The sequence below is a fragment of the Musa acuminata genome, chromosome BXJ1-8 (assembly GCF_036884655.1).
Source record: "Musa acuminata AAA Group cultivar baxijiao chromosome BXJ1-8, Cavendish_Baxijiao_AAA, whole genome shotgun sequence".
In the NCBI taxonomy this organism is placed as follows: domain Eukaryota; kingdom Viridiplantae; phylum Streptophyta; class Magnoliopsida; order Zingiberales; family Musaceae; genus Musa; species Musa acuminata.
In genome coordinates, this window is record NC_088334.1 from 2,032,606 (window position 1) to 2,050,946 (window position 18,341).

General features: G+C 41.6%; 4 protein-coding genes across 5 annotated transcripts; 3 read left to right on the plus strand and 1 right to left on the minus strand.

Annotated features, from left to right (window-relative positions):
- Window positions 1–2,570: 2,570 nt before the first annotated feature.
- On the plus strand, window positions 2,571–6,244 carry LOC135680584 (large ribosomal subunit protein eL36x-like). Its single transcript, XM_065194611.1, has 4 exons — window positions 2,571–2,694; window positions 2,953–3,090; window positions 3,919–4,118; window positions 6,004–6,244. The coding sequence occupies exons 2-4, from the start codon at window positions 2,989–2,991 to the stop codon at window positions 6,032–6,034; spliced, it is 333 nt and encodes a 110-aa protein (XP_065050683.1). The 5' UTR covers window positions 2,571–2,694; window positions 2,953–2,988; the 3' UTR covers window positions 6,035–6,244.
- Window positions 6,245–7,417: 1,173 nt separating this feature from the next.
- LOC135680583 (dof zinc finger protein DOF5.1-like) lies at window positions 7,418–8,991 on the minus strand. The gene is made up of 2 exons (XM_065194610.1): window positions 8,752–8,991; window positions 7,418–8,618 (listed from the first exon to the last, which is right to left on the minus strand). The coding sequence occupies exons 1-2, from the start codon at window positions 8,800–8,802 to the stop codon at window positions 7,818–7,820; spliced, it is 852 nt and encodes a 283-aa protein (XP_065050682.1). The 5' UTR covers window positions 8,803–8,991; the 3' UTR covers window positions 7,418–7,817.
- Window positions 8,992–9,231: 240 nt separating this feature from the next.
- Window positions 9,232–12,774, plus strand: LOC135680582 (pentatricopeptide repeat-containing protein At3g24000, mitochondrial-like). Its single transcript, XM_065194609.1, has one exon. The coding sequence runs from the start codon at window positions 9,561–9,563 to the stop codon at window positions 12,372–12,374; it is 2,814 nt and encodes a 937-aa protein (XP_065050681.1). The 5' UTR covers window positions 9,232–9,560; the 3' UTR covers window positions 12,375–12,774.
- An 823-nt stretch (window positions 12,775–13,597) lies between these two features.
- Window positions 13,598–17,745, plus strand: LOC135680587 (ras-related protein RABE1c-like). 2 transcript variants are annotated; one of them, XM_065194617.1, is made up of 8 exons: window positions 13,599–14,108; window positions 16,435–16,507; window positions 16,629–16,729; window positions 16,848–16,913; window positions 17,004–17,101; window positions 17,213–17,275; window positions 17,370–17,462; window positions 17,548–17,745. In XM_065194617.1, exons 1-8 carry the CDS (start codon window positions 14,036–14,038, stop codon window positions 17,629–17,631), a joined length of 651 nt encoding a protein of 216 aa, XP_065050689.1. In that variant the 5' UTR covers window positions 13,599–14,035; the 3' UTR covers window positions 17,632–17,745. The 2 variants fall into 2 exon arrangements, with proteins under 2 accessions (XP_065050688.1, XP_065050689.1); XM_065194616.1 differs by having other exon boundaries at window positions 13,598–14,108; window positions 17,370–17,745.
- Window positions 17,746–18,341: the final 596 nt, after the last annotated feature.

Sequence of the window (18,341 nt, forward strand, 5' to 3'; positions counted from 1 at the left end):
AATCCTTCTCCCATACGTTCTCCTCCTATTAGATTATTTCTCCTTCCCTCTTATCCTTCTCTTTGTTTCTCTCCCATCTCTTTCCCTCTCACTATCTCCTCCTACTAACTCCCTCCTCCCAATATATATATATATATATATATATATATATATATATATATATATATATATATTACGCTCTTCGTTACTATAATTTTATCGCTATATTTATTTTGAATACGAGAAACTTTAAATTGTTATAGCCTTACATTTAATACATCTTTTGTTTAGACATAATGATTTGAATATGAAAACTTTCGAGATTCTAAACCTTCCAGCTTGTTTTAGTTATAAATCTCTGGCACATATTTTTTAATTTAGATAAAACTTATTTGATCTGAAAATAAACTTATAGACCTTTCTTCTTATACTAAGTTTAATAAATTTGAAGTCTAATTGTTCATCCAGATTTCTATTTTATTTATCCCTATAGATTTTGTAAAATATGGATCGTAACTTCTGATCTTTTGATAATGAATTTTGAAAATTCTGTTTTGTTTAAAACTTATTTTATTAGAAACCAAACTCATAGATTTTTCTTTTGATACCTAGATCGAAAGATTTAGAGTCCAAACACTTACCTAGTTATCTATTGAATCTGACCCTATAAATTCTGTAATATATATATATATATATATATATATATATATATATATATATATATTTGTTGGTGTCGAAAGTATAACAACTCTCCTATGATCATCTTAAGAAATTGACCAGCATAAGTCTCGCCATCTACCTTATGCACGTGGAAAGTATACAGTGAGCCGACAATTCCAAAGGAGGTGGGGCTCATTGGGTAGGAGGGCCATTTGAACCGCAAAGCGACCACCGTCCGAGATGATCATAGCTTTAGATGGGAGCACAACTCATGAGCTACGACGATGCTATGAAGGGATTTTGTTCTCGCTGCTCTGTCGTCTTCACTTGCAGCAATTCCCCTCTCTCGATCCATGGCATCCCTGTAGAAGTCGATGCATATCTTGGGAAAGATCGAACATGGATGACACAGTTGCCAGGTGATCGATGACAAGTAATTTCTACTCCGGCGTGTGCTCTTCCTCAAGCTCTAGCCGAACCCTCAGATCATGCTACCTATATCGGCCCCATGCAGCCGGCCATGTCCCGTGTGGTCCCTCGATGGCAGCCAACGTGCACGAATGCATCGAGATAAGAAGAGGGAACAAAGCCGAAGAATCGCCACGGCACTAACGGACGACGCTCGCAAGTATCCGATGCGCCTCCCTCGCTCCCAACCACGAACACCCTTCGTAAGAGAAGAGAGGCAAAGAGACCGAAGGAATGTTAAGGCCATTACCGGCAACTGTTACTGGGTACAGATATGATTCCACCTTCCATCACTTGTCACCATCCTTTCCGAAGACCATCGAACAAAGACGTGAATCCAAAAACAGTCATTAACCTACTCTAAGTCGGTTTCTGCAGCAAGCCTTGAACGTTCTTGCCTCTTCTCTTTCTCCTGTTTCCTTGTCGAACTCTCTCTCCCTTCTCTCTTCTATTTGTGTCCGAGAAGCACTCGGAGTCCATCCAAAAGCATCCATAAAGTTTAAGAAGGGAGAGGAGATGAATCCCAAAGAAGGAGACACAAGTTCTGAGCCTTTGATCCCTCCTCCTTCTCTTCCCTCTGCGGAGCGTATGAACGAGGAAGAAGGCAAGATGGAACAGGAAGAAGAAAAACAAAGCAAACGTGATGATGGCTCTGCTGCCGCCGCCGCAGATGACGATGATGATGGTTATCTGACACCGACGTCCCCGAGGCACAAAATTCCGGTGCCTCTCGAGTGCCCTGCGGCCCCCAGGAAGCCTCCTCCTATGCTGTACTTGAAGAGGAAGATGAGGAGTTCAGGCCAAGTTGACACAGAGCGGGAGACTGGCTTCGACCACCTGAGTCGGGAGCTCGACGAATTTGCGCCGGTGGCTAAGAAGACTAAAGCAGAAGTTGCCGGTGCCAAGTGATGCTTGCTGTATGTGCGTTCTGTAGCTATGATATATACAAAGATCAAATTTTACTTCTCTCTCTCTCTCTCTCTCTCTCTCTCTCATGGATTAGAATTTGGATGACGATCAACCATTGTTCAGTTCTTGGAGTTTTCTTGGGCAAGTAATGTGCTAAATAATAAAGAAATAGGCTTTAATTACTGCATTGGATTTTGGTAGTCCGAATGACATCCGTAAAAAAAGAAAAAAATAATTGAAATAATAAATGAAAAGGCATTTGCCTTTCTGCTTCCTTTTTGTAATACTCACAAAAGAACAATGCACAAGTCAAAATTAATTGGTCAACATTTTGGTTCATGTTTCCTCGGCATGCTTTAATGTATCATAATCTGATGCTATTTTCCAGTAACTCGTCAATATCTACCATTAAATGAATTGCACACATTTTAAATTGGCCCAATTTTGGCTCGGCTCGTTTTTATGAAAGCCCACGGACCGAACCCCGACCCAACTAAGAATCACAGCCGTCCATAACATGATAAGTTTGATCGAACGTCCACAGTCGCTGTAAGGTAATTTCGTTTTTGTGATTTCCTTATGGCTTCCGATGTGCCCCTATTTATAGGGTCCCTCGTTTCCGCCACCAGGGTTTTAGACGTCGTTGGCCGCTAGGGTTTCTTCCTCTCCGAGTCGGGGGTAAGACGCCATCGCTTTTGGATCACGTTTCCTCCTCTTTTGTTTTGGCGCGTATTTACTTTGCTGTCGCCTCATGCATTTCTTGAATTCATGATTGTTCTTTTGAGTGCACATTTGAATTGGATTTTTTCTGTTATTTTTCGACAGGGTTTTGATCTGTAAGTGCTTTGATCGATTGATCTTGCGTGTTTTTAGATGCCGATCTTGTCGTTGCTAGATTCTCTGGAACCTGATTAGTTTCTTTTCATTTGTTATTAGTGGGTAGCGGACGGTGTTCTCTCGCCGGGCTTTGAGATGGCCCCTCCTCAGCCGAACACCGGTCTCTTTGTTGGGCTCAACAAGGGGCACATCGTCACCAGGAGGGAGTTGCCCCCTCGTCCTTCCAGCAGAAAAGGGGTATGAATCTGAAGTCCCCGAGAGATGGAGGTTCTGATCTCTTGTTGACAGTCATTTCTGATATAGTTGGAAATTGCGGGTGTTTATGTTTTTTCCGTTCTTAGATGGTCTTTTTCGTAGATGGGATATTAACGATCAAGAAATTAATGCATGAAGAGGTTGAAGGGTAAGTTTTATATGAAGAGGAGTCAGTGATTGATCCATTCTGTTAGATTACTTGGACAAGTTGTATAGAATTCTATGGCAACTAGTGAGCTACATGGTGGTTTAGCAACTCTAGTTGGCAGGAGTTCTTTCTGGTGCGTTCTGTAGAGTCTTTCACAATATTGTTGAAGCATATGATGATGATATACTTCAGAGCAAGAGACTTTTATCATATTGTTAATGATCAACTCCATCTACATTTCTTGTCATTTGAAGTAGCACACAAGCACTGACATCTGTGATATAGAATTCTAATGTAGAGTATCCCTTATGCTTCAAAAACTGTTCAAGAGGAACAGTGGGCTATGCCTCAAATTGATGAAATGGTTGTCTAATTAAACAGTTCATTCATTTGAGGTAGCCATTTAAGAGGAGTGAGTCCAAGATAAACATCAGTGGGCTATGCCTCAATGAGGTAGCTAGGCTATTTCTTTAATTCAGAATTGTGGTTATTTTCTCTTCACTATATGTTGAATTTTTTAGGAGTCAGAATTTCTGACAGTCTTCAGATTATATTCAAAGGAGGAAAGGCCAAAAAATTCTTTATTTTTTACATACACTTAAGTTTATATTTGCTTGAATTTTATGCTGTAAAACTGATCATTGTTGGACAATCATATGCAGAAAACTAGCAAGAGGGTGCATTTTGTTAGGAACTTGATCAGGGAAGTGGCTGGGTTTGCACCTTATGAGAAGAGGATTACGGAGCTGTTGAAAGTTGGAAAGGACAAGCGTGCACTGAAAGTTGCTAAGAGAAAGCTGGGTACACACAAGAGAGCCAAAAAGAAGAGAGAGGAGATGGCTAATGTTCTCCGGAAGATGAGGTAAGGGGCTTTTTTTAAAAATCTAAATCTACATGCTATTTATTTCTTTTTGATGATAACTAAATGTAACATGAGCTATCTGTTCTTAAATTAAATCTAATTATTCATGCCCAGAACAGTGCTGGTTGTTAGAATAGGGCAACAAATAAAATCAGAGAATTTTGTTATAATGATTTGATCGAGAATTTTTTTCTGTCCATTCCAATTGTATTTCACATCATGGACATCTGTCCCTTTGTTGTTTGATACATAATCAGACTTCAACAACACTTGGAAATTCTAGAAAAGCATCTTAATTTTAATGCTGTTTTTTTTTCTCTGCATTTTTTTCAGACACAACTGGTCTAAATTTAACTATTGTTGCTTATTCATAATGTTGTAATGAACTGCAAGATGAGGCATGTAGCCCAATGGGCTAAGTAGAATTGGGTGCATGACTCTTTTTGCTTCATCACAAAATTGTTGTTGATTTGCATGTAAAGAGTAACCAAATAAGGCTGTTATATCTTGTTAAAAAATGCAGCATTGAGTTAAGCGAGCATAACTATCCAATAAATTTTGTATTTTGGGATGGATAGTTGGTTCTTTTGGGAGGATAGATGTTTATGGTTGGTGTATGAAAATTTTAATTGTCAGCTAGGTAAATGGCCTTTGATTGCCATTTCATATGTTCATTAGCCAAGTCTACACCAGAAATGGTAAACACATTTCTGGTGTAGACTTGGCTAGGTTTTGAATGGCTAGTGATTGTAATTGGAAGATTAAATTTGTAAGGTGGCTGAGGCCTCTTATATTCGAGGGATTGTTACAGGCTAGCTGCTCAATGTGATGTTTGGATCAGAATTATGCAGTTTCCTTGCTTATCTCCCCTAATTGTGACAGCCTCCACTCACTTCCCTTCATCCTTGTGTTCCTGTTTTTTATTTTCATCATGTCCCCTTTTCTTCTATGTATCTGTTGCTTCCATACTTTACAAGCTGATGGAACTTGGTGCCTTTCTCATTGTTGCTGAACTCTAGCACAAGCTAAGCTCATTGAGCTAAGGTTGAGTTAACTCTTATAGGGCGAATAATTAGGATTTAAGCCTCTATGGAGTTTTGCTATAGTAGTTTTCTTGGGAGCCTAATTTGGTCAACCAGCACCTCAAGTTGAATGCTCATGGAAAATGTTAGCTGATAACATTGTAAGCAGGGTAACTTTTCTGACTCCACTTACTCTACTGGAGCTTCACCTGTACGCATTGATGGTCTGATACCTATTTGTCTTTGTAGGAATTTTTCCATTTTTGATCTTTACCTTCATATCTTTTATCACTGTCTTATGGATATTTTTGCTCATTTGTTAAGTTTTTAAGCTGTAGTATTTTCATATCTAACCGTCTATCATAACATATAACTAAACATACTGATCTATCATGAACTACACTTGCACTCGTGCAATATAATTTTTGTTACCCTTGTTGAGGTTGAGGCTCAATTCTGAATGAGATATTCTGTTTGTTGATGTTACAATCTTTTCCCAAGGAAAAGTTTACTGCATAATCCATCACAGCTCTGTCGATATAATATTTAATGTGCTACTTATTTCTGAAAAATCTCAATACTACCCTTTATATGAAACTATATTGTTTCTCTCTTGTCCTAAATGATCACTGTGAAGTTGACCAAACCAGCAACCTTTGAACATTAGGATGATCTATGACAATCTTTATTTATGGATATACATAGATTTTACTGCTCCTGATAGAATTTTTGGGGCCATATCAAACATCAACAAGCATAAGTTCTTTTGTAGATAAAGAGTCCAAAATTTAATTCAACTTAGCATGATTACAATAATATTATCCCTCATCTTTTAATTTCTCATGTGGTTTTTCCATGTGCAGGTCTGCTGGAGTGAGTGAAAAGAAGAAATGATGATCCCCCCTGCTGGAATCAAGCCTGGTTTGTGTCTGTTCTCTTTTAGTTTTTTCTTTTATGTGATCAGATAAACCTTCTGCCAAATCTTCTTTACGCATTATGATGCATTGGAAGCCGCATGCCTTGTCGTCTTAATCAAATGTTTAACTTACTTTTATCTCGTGTTACTCTAGTAATTATTAGTGGCATGCTATTTTTAAAATGCTATTACTAGCGAGAATGTTCTGTCGGCTTAATCAAAATTTTTAACTGATTGTGTTGCTCTAGTAATTATTAGTGGCATGTTATTTTTAAAATCCTATTACTAGATGTTTCTATTGGCAACTGTGCGACAATGTAAAATGACAGATTCGATGGTCTGTAGTTCGTTCAATGGTCGTAGGTTTCATGAAGAAAGGGGATGCATACATACATGCATGCATCTACGTTTGTACGTACCTCAAGTCTATCTTTGAAATGGTGTTGGTTAATCGTCAAACTGTGCGTTATCGGATTGTACTCGACTCTTTTTTGTTTATACCTTGTAAGGTGCGTGTTTCTTCTGTTTGAGCTCAACCAGAATCACTGGCTCCTTTAAAGTGGATAATTAAAAAGCAGGGACCATAAGCTTCCTCTGCTAAAAAGCTTCCCATCTCCTCCCTTGAGATTCACATTGGAAAATCGTTATTATATCTTTTCTTTTCTATTTGGTTCGAGCTGTAAAGGATTATGCAATCTACACAACATCTGAACTATCTTCCTCTTTTATTGGCGGTTCAAGGGCGCAATAGATAGATAGAGTGGAACGATAATGGTGCTCTTCCTCCCACTTCTTTTTTTCGTCTTAGGTGGATCGCACAACATCTCATAGGTGGAGTCGACTACTGTCTTGATGGTTAACCCAGAGCTCAACTTTTCTCTTTCAGCGATGCCTGTTGTCAACTGGAACACTGAAAGAGGTTGTTGAAGCTTTCATGATGCTTATTTTGTGAATGAATTATGATACTATTTGAGATCATATCACCATAATAAATGTTGCATGTCAAATGGGTTGTGTTGTATCTTCTCAAAGGTCACACTTGCTCTTTCTATGTGCTCGTCATGATAGTTTGCAGTACAAAAAAATCTCTCTCTCTGGTTGCATGGAAGTTACATGAACATGTAGTGCACTACTAGAGTGTGCTCATAACCAAGAAAAGAACAATTACCTAGTTCATTCGATTCGACTCAACCCTAATGTCTAAATGATCTGACGACACCTACACAGATAAACTGCTCGTCTACTTGTCTCTCACACGACGACGACGACGACGACGACGACCACCTTATTTTGGGATGCGCATTCACTGTATACCGAATGTCAAAAGAATAGAACTGCACCAGCCAAAACTAAAGAAAGCAAATCAAACTAGAATTTCATAAGGAGTTGGGATTCCCGATGGCGTAGATAGATTCCAGTAAATTTTGGAGGGGCAGAAGTCCAAAAAAGATGCCGAAACAGTCAAAGAATAGGCTCCAAAGTTCTAGAAAAGATAAAAGGAAACCTCGTCATGCATCATGACCGAGTTCTTTGATTGCATGCCATTGAGGCTGTTGGTAGTCTTCCAACGCTTGAGCAGCCATCGTTTGAGATTCCAGTAATAAGCAAGTTTCCTCGTATACATCAAGGAAAGATGCATGGAATAGTGATCATGTTCTTCTTCCTTGACTACTCCAGTTGTTCCTTCCCCAACCCATGGCAAAAATAGGGTTCCAATGCTTAGGTTACAGTAAAAGCTCGGCTCAGGTCATGACCTGAAAACTACGAGATGTTCTTAGTTGAGGAGCTGAATACCGATAGCTGTGTCGCCCAACCTCCGCTGTTGGTGCTGCCGCCTTCACCACCACCACCACTCCAGTATTGCTCAGTTCCGAGAAGATCTGAACACTGCCTTGGCAAACGTAGCTCGTGGGAGTTGTCTTCTATCTTCGCCGAAACTACGCCTTCTCCGTTGAGACGGTACGCGGGCGGCTCTGGTCGTGGCTCTAGTCCTCCCAGGAAAGGGAATTGCTGGATCTGTGGTTTCCTCCACCGCTCGAGCCCGACACCCAGGCTGCTCCTTCCTACCTGATACCCTGCCGGATCGACGAGAGTGTGCATGGCGGAGAAGAAGGGTCGCTCGGCGTTACCACCGCCCGCGGCGGTGGAGGATGAGGATGAGGTACCAGCCCGACGGTCAGCGGTGGAGGTAGTGGCGGTTGATTTGGAGGAGCTTCCCGAGGATTTGTTCCGCTTGTTGCGACGGCAGGCTCCGCCCACAGGGACGTTTCGGAGGGCGCCGCCTCGGGTCCAGTAGCGTCGACAGGTCTTGCAGAAGTGGCGGGGCTGCGAGAGGGAATAGTTATTGAAGTAGCAGAACTTGGTGTCGCTGGAGTCGCACCGCGGGCACTTGTGCGGCTGCTCGGGCTGTGGGATCTTCGCGAGGAGAGCTCGTTCTGCCATGGAGATAGGCCTGGCCGACCCTGCAGCTGCCACACCAGCTTCTGTTCCCTGCGCTTCCAACCACGGGAAGAGCTGAGAAGCCTCGCTGCCTCCGCCTGCAGCGGCCAGAAACTGAAAGCTCTGTAGCCAAACGTGCCATAGAGTGAGAGAAAAATAAGGAAAAGAACGCGATTATCTCCTTCTTTTCGATGAAGAAGCCAAAGTAATCTTAAGCTTACAAGGAAGAGAAGAAGAGTAAGGTAGTAACACACACCTGGTTCCGTTCAGGTGGATCCAGATAGGTTGGGACAGAGGAGAAAACCATCTTCTTTTCTTTCCAGTAATCTTTCTCGAAGACGAAAGGATGTGAAAGGAGGTGGAGAATCAAATATCCACAAGTGGTGGCAAAGAGAGGAATGGAGTAGGAAGAAGGATTCGTTTCTTTTCTTCCATGGTGTCTTTATACGGTAGGGTTAATGGCTGAACGATGGGGTTGGAGAGAGAGAGAGAGAGAGAGAGAGAGAGTTGCTTGGTCTCTAAGGATCTCATTGCTGACGAGGGGAGCACTCGTTTGGAGAGACTACATGGAAAAGCCGAGAGATCCACGTGACTGCGAGCCTCCGCCCAAATTAGCATCCGGACCAACGATGTCAAGAAAGCCGGCCCGTATTCCTATTGTTCAATCCGGTTTTAGTGGGCTTTAATTTGGGCCCATAACATTTCCATTAACGTCCAAGAGGGCTTCCGTTATAATATGACCTTCTCCGCCGTCTTCGTTTCCTCTCGTTTCTTCATGAGCAGCGGGCGCACTACATCACAGCCGACGATCTGGCAAAGTGGCCCGAGAGGACTGCTTCCCTCCGCCGCCTCCCCGCCCGAAGATTCTCCACGTTCAGCCCCTCGGCGGAACCCGCCTCCAATGGCATCCGCGCCCTCGCCGGCCACCCGAACGCCGATATCTCCCTCTTCCCGCGGCTCGGATTCGCCCCGGTCACCGACTCCTTCGCCGGTAGAGCAATCCATTGCTTCTCTCTCAGGCGCTCCCTCAGCCTCGGCCTGTTCCACTGCAACACTCTCATCCACATGTGTTTTCAACACGGTAACGCCGTGGGGGCGTTCTATCTGTTCGACCGTTTGCCTGAGAGAAATTGTTCGTCGTGGAATACTGCTATTTCAGGCTGCATCCGTGTCAGATTGTTCGCCAAAGCTGTTGAGTTGTTCGGGCGGATGAGAGACGATGGCGTGATGCCCAATGGGTTTGTGCTCGCCAGCCTTTTGACCGCTTGCAACCGGTGGACGAACATGGTCACTCGAGGTTTCGAGATTCATGGTTTTGCATTGAAACTTGGGTTAGCGACCGATCTATATGTTGGAACTTCTCTGCTGCATATGTATGGCAGTCGTGGAATGGTGTTTGATGCTCGTAGATTTTTCAGGGATATGCCTGAGAGGAATGTCGTGTCATGGACTGCTTTGATGGTGGGCTTTTCAGCTAATGGGTACCCTGAGGAAGCCGTGAGGGCTTATCGTGAAATGAGACTGGAAGGCGTGGTATGCAATCAGAACTCTTTTGCGACAGTGATTAGTTCTTGCGGATTGCTCGAGGACAAGAAGGTGAGCCTTCAAGTCATAGGACATGCTGTGGTTTGTGGATTTGAGACTGAAGTTTCAGTGGCAAATGCTCTGATTACGTTATTCGGAAACCTGGGAAGAAGAGAGGATGCTGAAAATTTATTTCAACGGATGACAGAACGAGACACGATAACATGGAATTCTATGATAACGCTGTACTTGCATGAGGGAGCCTGTGAAGAACCTTTGCAGTTGTTTTCTGATATGCGTCACCATGAATTGGTGCCTGATGCCATGACTGTGTCCAGTCTGATCTCAGCTTGTGCTTGTTTGGAATACTTGAATTGGGGAAGAGGTATTCATGCTCTAAGCATCAGAAATGGTCTCAGCCTATTTGTTTCTGTGAATAATACTCTTATCAATATGTACTCGATGTCAGGTAAGCATAAAGCTGCCGAATTATTATTCTGTCACATGCCACAAAGGGACCTAATTTCCTGGAATACAATGATCTCTGCCTATGCTCAGAGTGGGCTATCGTTTGATGCACTGAGGCTTTTAAGCTATTTGCTTCGGGAAAACAAAGAAACAAATCATGTGACATTTGCTACTGCAGTTGCTGCATGCGCAAGTCCTGAATCCTTCTTGGTCGGCAAGATGATTCATGCACTCATAATTCTTCTAGGACTTAAAGAAAATTTGGTGGTCGGTAATGCTTTAATAACCATGTACAGCAAGTGCAAGGCTATGAGAGAAGCTCTGTGGGTTTTGCAGGCATTGCCCAATTATGATTTGGTTACATATAACACACTTATCGGAGGACATGTAGAGAACGAAGAACAAAGGGAGGCAATGCAAGCGTTCAACCAGATGAGAAAAGCTGGGGTTAGGGCAAACTATATCACCATGGTCAATATCCTGGGGGCATTTTCAGATCCTCGTGATCTGATGAAGTACGGAAAGCCGGTTCATGCTCATGCACTGTCAACCGGATTAGAATCTGATGAGTTTGTTAAGAACTCGCTTCTCACGATGTATGCAAAGTGTGGTGATCTTGATTCTAGCATATATATATTTGATGGATTAGAAAGCAAGACTGCGGTTTCGTGGAATGCTATGATTGCGTCCAAAGCTCACCATGGTCAAGGAGAGGATGCTTTTAAGCTCTTCATGGAAATGCAACATGCTGGAAACAAACTTGATCAGTTCAGCCTGTCAGGGGGCCTCGCAGCTAGTGCAAGCTTGGCATCGGTAGAGGAAGGGCAGCAATTACATGCTCTAGTTATCAAACTTGGATTTGACTCAAACCTTCACGTGATCAATGCAACAATGGATATGTATGGAAAATGTGGTAAGATGGATGATGTGTCAAAGATAATTCCTGTGCCAACGAAGCGGTCGCAGCAATCATGGAATATCATCATATCAGTGTATGCTAGACATGGTTGTTTTGATAAAGCTGAGGATACTTTCAGAGAGATGTTAGAAATTGGATGCAGACCTGATTATGTTACCTTTGTTTCCCTCCTATCTGCATGTAATCATGCAGGATTGGTGGACAAGGGTTTTGCTTATTACAAGTCAATGACCTCGGAGTATGGTATCTCCCCGGGTACAGAACATTGTGTCTGTATGGTCGATCTGCTAGGACGTTCAGGAAGACTTGTCGAAGCTGTGCAGTTTATCGAGGACATGACCGTTGCTCCAAATGATCTCATATGGCGCAGCTTGTTATCTTCGAGTAGGATTCACAGAAATCTTGATGTTGGCAGTAAAGCTGCTGAGCGTCTTCTTGAACTGGACCCGTTGGATGATTCGGCTTATGTACTTCTATCGAATGTATGTGCCACCAATGGGAAGTGGGAAGATGTTGACAGATTGAGAAGGAAGATGGAGTCGATCAATTTGAAAAAAAGACCAGCTTGCAGTTGGATTAAGGTGAAGAATCAGGTTAGTGCATTCGGCATTGGGGACAGGACTCACCCACGAGCAAATCAAATATATGCAAAGTTGGATGAGATTTTGCAACTGATCAAGAAATTGGGTTATGTTGCTGACACTTCCTTTGCACTTCATGACACCGATGAAGAACAGAAGGAACATAACCTCTGGAACCACAGTGAAAAACTTGCCCTGGCTTTTGGGTTGATGGACCTGCCGCAAGGATCTACAGTGAGGGTCTTTAAGAATCTTCGAGTTTGTGGGGATTGTCATTTGGTGTATAAATTGGTCAGCCGTGCTGTTGGACGAGAGATTGTGCTGAGGGATCCCTATAGGTTTCACCATTTTGGAGATGGAGAGTGCTCCTGCTCAGATTACTGGTAGCAATCACCTGAGATCAAACAGGAACTTGATCGTGAGCATGTCAGTAGAACCCAAACGGGGAACAGATGGACAAAGGGACAATGACAGTTTCTTGATGTAAAATGACACAGAACCGAATATAAGAGGAGGAGCTGCACAAATTGCACTGCAGTTTTGCAATCTCTGGTACATCATCGACGACGCGAAGGATAGTTAATGACAAGAGATTCTTTGCTTGATAATTAATGAATTGTTCAGTTTGACCCGACAAATCATTGTATTGTGCATATATTCTCAATTATCTTCATGTTCTTTAACACATTGCCAATTTTAAAGATGCTCGGTGGTCATTATTAGGATTATATGGTCTATTACATTCCTGTAATACAGTTGTTGGGATCAAATCAAGTTTAGCAGCCAACACTCGACGATCACCTCTGATGTTGTCGTAGAACTACAAGCTGTGCACGTGGCATGAAGGCAGACACGGTGGTGCTCTTCGGCGATCAATCTCCGGCGTGAGCGAGCGACGACGGTCCATCGCTCACTCACGCCGTTTGTTTGCTCGATGGTCCGTCTTACTCAAATTGACGATGAAGCAATATGTGATGATAACATGATCAAATATTTCATGAAGCACCTTACGATGATGAAGTTAAATCAGCTAAGAAACATCCAACATGAGACGAAAGATAACGGGGGTTTAATGATATGAGGATCGACCATCAACATCTCATCCTCGGCCAATCGACACTTATCCGATACATTGCCTCCATCTAGTTGACACATAACCTTCACCTAGTCGCCACATCATGATATTACAATAGGAAAGACATTTAGCTCCATGTAGAAAATTGAAACTATCGGACCATCGATTTAATAATTTTAATTTTATAATTATTATTATTTTTTAAAATTTTAATTTTAAAAATAAAAATTTTTGACAACCAAACCATTTGAATCGGATCGAAATCACTGGTTCCAATTTTATTACCAAATCGATTCTTATCGAATTGATTCTAATTTTTAATGTCGATCGAAGAATCGAAACTGTCGATTTTGGAATCGTCGCCTATCTCGTGCTCGTATTGGCAAATATGGATGGATTCATGCCGACCCTTCTTATGCTCCTCCGTTAAATTAGTACGGAATAAATTGACCACACTTTTCCTGCCCGCCGCCTCCGAGAATTCTCGTGGGTCCCACATTTTCACAGGAAGCCTGGCTTAGTCGACGATGGGTAGTAAGCGAAGGTAAGGAACTGAGAGAGAGATAACATAACGGGGTACGGTTGACTCTTCCGATACCTCCTCTTTCTCCTATCTCGACGGCCGACCCCACGGCCACAGGGAGAGCGAGAGAGAGAGAGAGAGAGAGAGAGACACCTCCCCTTCTGCGTCTCCCAATCGACACTCTTCGGTCTCCCCATCTCAAAGCCTTTCTACTTCCTCTTCGAATAGAGGATTCTCCTAAGCTTTTCTCCTCTTTCCCCTCACTGCTTCCTTTTCACGATTAGTTTCCTCGGTTATTCCGTCTCGGCCGGTTGGGTTGTTATCTGCTTCCTCAGGAGGAAGGGAGGGAAGGGGGATCTGCTGCGGTGGTGAAGGGTTAGGGTTTCTTGACTTCTTGATCGGTTGTTTTATTATTATTATTATTTTGTTTCGGTATTTGTCGCGATTACGATGGCCGTTCCACCTGCTAGAGCACGGGCCGATCACGATTACCTCATCAAGCTTCTTCTGATCGGCGACAGCGGTAAGGGTTTCATTTCCCTCTCATTCCGACGAATGTTAGCGATTGAAGTTCTTCTTGATTCGTGGAATACTAGATTTGATGTTTCGGTATGTTTGGAACGAATCGTCGTAAAAGGGTTTTCTAGGGATCTACCGGAGGTTACGGATCGGTAGCCATTTGAGATAAACATGTCTTACTTGGGAAATTCGTTTACTTGTGTCGAACACAATAAGGGAGCTAGATCTTGTTGGATCGTATACTTTTGACTGGCGCAGTGCACTAGGTTTCTTGTGGTACGGCATCCCAAGTCAATCATTTGATGCTCCATCCTACGTTCCAATGCGTTCACCTTTCTTCTACTATTTCTTAAGAGAAAGATAATCGATTTTTTTTTTCTTTTTGCCTTTTCTTTCTCCGGTAGGATGCTTTGTCATCGAGTTTGTTGTATAACCTGCAAACCTTTTTTATGATCAAGAAAGTATGGTAAATTGGTCTGTTTATGTTTTGATGCGAGATGCTTATTATTGTGGATATTCTAGACATTCCAACAGATTTGAAGCAGCTTCCAATCTTTCTGGTAGCTTGTAATTCTTGATGTTATGTTTTTGTGACCCACGTTTGGAATTGGATGAGTTTTCAGACTTACTATATTAGACGTATCTTTTGGTCTACAGCATGAGAGCCATGATGATCTTCTTCTTTCTTGTTGGCTGGTATATGTCCAATATGCAAGTGCAAGGACCTTGGATGTTGAAAGTTTGGGTGCTCATGACCGATGCATGAGAGATGTGATCAGAATCTTGAAACCCATAGGTGGTTGATGAGACTTGGATATATATAAATCTTTTTGCTGGTGCTATCCTTTCTATCTATTCCTTACCGAAAGAAAAATAGGATCTACAATGATTATTTTGATGAAGATGGTGTAAAATTCAGTAAAGATTAGAGTAATTGTGGTAAATTTACTATGCTGAATCAATTTTCATATTCTACTTATTCAAATCCTAAAAGTTAAATAGGTCTCTGTTTTGTCATGTAAATATGTTGTTATGATCATTCCCTTGTTAAAAAATTGTATATTTAAGCAATGCATTGTAACTGCTCCAAACATTATGTTCAAGTTTGCTTTTTCGTGTGACATTTTATATGCTTCTATTGAGGAGATGGGATTAGGAAGAAGTTGTAAAGTTTATTCGACACAAGGAGCAAATTTGCACAGTGGTTGAAAGGGCCATCATTGCAAGAGGTGTTTGGACATCTTGGATCTATTGTTCAACAAAGAGATTATTGTTGAAAATTGATGGAAGAGAGGATGGAGATCAGTCTGAAGTAGTTAGAAGTATTATATGATATCTGGAGGGGCCTTTTGAAATTGATGGAAGAGAGGATGTTGAGATGGATGCACAAACTTGCAAAAAAGGATGGAACAAGAATTTGTATATTTTATTGAACAATTAGGGATAATATTGATCTTGATTGGAATGAGTGAAAACTGTTTCAGGCGGTTTGGGCATGTTCAAGGGGAACTTAAAAGTTTCGTCAAAACTAATACACATTATTGGTGCCCCAGTTGAGGTAAAAAAAATCGAGATTCTTGATTTAGCAAGTTACATCGAAACTTTTTGATGGTCTGTTGTACTTGTCTGAGTGGTATCCTAAACCGGTATAAGTTAGAGCTTCTTGTTAGTCATTCTGGTTGTTTAATGAGGGCCATTTTAAAGTTGTAGCCTGGAAAGGCACCTGAAGGCTGAAATCTTGGTTCATCGGTTTGACTACAACTGAAGAGGTCTCTTAGGGCTCAAGGAGATTACGAGGACTTTTCTTGGCACGTAAGATATGCTTCCAAGCGTTTGTCACTGTCTAATATGATAAAATGATTAAAACATTAATGCAATGTGAAGTATGAACAGATTTTTTATTTTTATTTTTTATGCTATTAGAGATCTGGTAAGGTTAAATAATGTTGATTACACTCTACTCATTTGTCCAGAGAGGGACCAGGTGACCTAATATACAGAATTTTTTGACCATTTGGATTAATGTTATTCTGTGTAGTAATGCCCACTTGTTGTTTTAACATCTCTGCTGGTACCTTAGGTAGTTGAAACGATTTAGTTACTTAAAACCCAGTTGTTATTGCATGCTCTAAATTCATTCAGTCAACTGATTGTAACTATTTTTGCACTAAATTTTCCATTATCTAAGATAAAGAATGAAAATGAGAAAGTATGCAGTCATATCTAGCAAAGTGCAGTCTTACCAACTAACATTGAAATAAAAGAAAGTTCTTACAAGAGTTTGTCTTTGAGATGTTTATGGGTAGCTTTGACATGAACTTCTTCTCTAGGTGTTGGGAAGAGTTGCCTCCTTTTGCGTTTCTCTGATGGCTCCTTCACGACAAGTTTCATTACTACTATCGGGTGGGTTATGTTTCAAGCACTGTAGATTATTTTTCATATTCTTATTGACATTTACTGGTGTTGTTGTTGCCCAATATTCACAAGTTTTAGCTCTGATTGCAATATCCTGGACTGTACACAGTATTGATTTTAAGATAAGGACTATTGAGCTGGATGGCAAACGGATTAAATTGCAAATTTGGGATACTGCTGGTCAGGAGCGATTTCGAACTATAACAACTGGTAATTCTTTTTGTTCTTTTCGTTTGAACTTGGTATTTTACCGCGTGAATCTTTTGATATAGGTTTGTTTTCTTACAAGTTTTGCTGGAGTAACTTTCTTATTTTTCTTTTGTTGCAGCTTACTATCGAGGTGCCATGGGTATCTTGCTTGTTTATGATGTCACTGATGAGTCATCTTTTAACAGTAATCACCTTCTACGCTTTATCTATATAGCTTAGTGTTTACATAATTTTTGTTCTGATCCCCATGGTGTCGGGTTCTCACGACATGCAGACATAAGGAATTGGATCCGCAACATTGAACAACATGCTTCTGACAATGTCAACAAGATTCTTGTCGGTAACAAGGCTGACATGGATGAGAGCAAACGGGTATGTTTCCCTGGTCCATCTTAGCCGGTGTTGTGTATATTTTTTCTCCCAGTTGTTCTGGTCGGTCAGGCCCCTCCTGCCAACAAGATGTTTAAACTTGTGCTTTTACAGACTGTGCCGACTGCAAAGGGACAAGCACTTGCTGATGAATATGGAGTCAAGTTTTTCGAAACGGTAAGTAGTAATATTTCATGCTTGCTTTGAGTTGTATGATTTTGTGGTGGTTTCTACTTTTCTACTCCCTATTAACTTTTTATGTATTTTCCAGAGTGCAAAGACAAATCTAAATGTGGAACAGGTCTTCTTTTCGATAGCTGGAGATATCAAGCAAAGACTTGCGGAAAGCAATAACAAACCTGAGGTAGAAAGAGTTATTTGTGATGTTAAAACAGAAATGTACCCTTCTTGGCAGGGAGGAGGGAGCTTAATTAATTCGTTGGTATCAGGATCGTACAATCAAGATTAACAAACCAGACCAAGCAGCTGCTGAAGGTACTGCAGCACCGAGATCAGCATGCTGTGGATCCTGAGACGATGATGGGATCGGATGTAGGTAACTGACCGGGTGGGTGGGTGCTTGTAATTTTAATCCTCATAATATTTGTCTCAATTTGGTGCCTTAATAATCCTTTTTTGACCAAGAAGCAACGTGTGATATTTATTTACACACAAGGTAAATATCACAAGAATACAAAAGGTTTTTTCCTCCATATAAAAGACAAAAATGTTTGAGCTCGTGTGGTCTCTCGACTATCTTTGGCACCGCTAACAGGAACACGCTTGCCAAGGCCTCGAGTATCTTTGACATGTGACGCAACTTACAAAACCATGGTAGATCAGCTCAAATAATTCACCATGGGAATCTCATCTGCAAGCTTCTTCGTATCATCCTCCGGAGGCGGCAAGTTCAAGTCCATTGGGATGCATGCATGCCTCCCTCTTCGATCGCGGGGCATCCGGTGACGATGAAGGCATTGGGTTCTTTTGCTTGAAGAACGAAAAGTGGCCTTCTTATCCTGTCGTGGATTCGGAAGAAAACCAAGTGCTCTTCTTATCCTCGGACAACATAAAAGTTCGAATCAGTCAACAGCAGCAGAACTGCACCGTCGATGACTTGTTTAAGAAGGAAGTGGGGGAGTGTACACATGAAGGATTTGGGTATCGGGACGAAACTTACCGAGTATGAAGAGAGTCATCATCCCATGTTGCCGTGGTGGTTTCTTGTGACTTCCATGTTCTG

Coding starts and splice junctions, on each gene's coding strand:
- LOC135680582 (XM_065194609.1), top strand. CDS start 9,561: ATGTGTTTTCAACACGGTAACGCCGTGGGGGCGTTCTATCTGTTCGAC.
- LOC135680584 (XM_065194611.1), top strand. CDS start 2,989: ATGGCCCCTCCTCAGCCGAACACCGGTCTCTTTGTTGGGCTCAACAAG. Junction 3,091..3,918: donor GTCCTTCCAGCAGAAAAGGG/GTATGAATCTGA, acceptor AATCATATGCAG/AAAACTAGCAAGAGGGTGCA. Junction 4,119..6,003: donor AATGTTCTCCGGAAGATGAG/GTAAGGGGCTTT, acceptor TTCCATGTGCAG/GTCTGCTGGAGTGAGTGAAA.
- LOC135680587 (XM_065194616.1), top strand. CDS start 14,036: ATGGCCGTTCCACCTGCTAGAGCACGGGCCGATCACGATTACCTCATC. Junction 16,730..16,847: donor ATTTCGAACTATAACAACTG/GTAATTCTTTTT, acceptor CTTTTGTTGCAG/CTTACTATCGAGGTGCCATG. Junction 17,276..17,369: donor GAGTCAAGTTTTTCGAAACG/GTAAGTAGTAAT, acceptor TGTATTTTCCAG/AGTGCAAAGACAAATCTAAA.
- LOC135680583 (XM_065194610.1), bottom strand. CDS start 8,802: ATGGTTTTCTCCTCTGTCCCAACCTATCTGGATCCACCTGAACGGAAC. Junction 8,619..8,751: donor ATCCACCTGAACGGAACCAG/GTGTGTGTTACT, acceptor GTTTGGCTACAG/AGCTTTCAGTTTCTGGCCGC.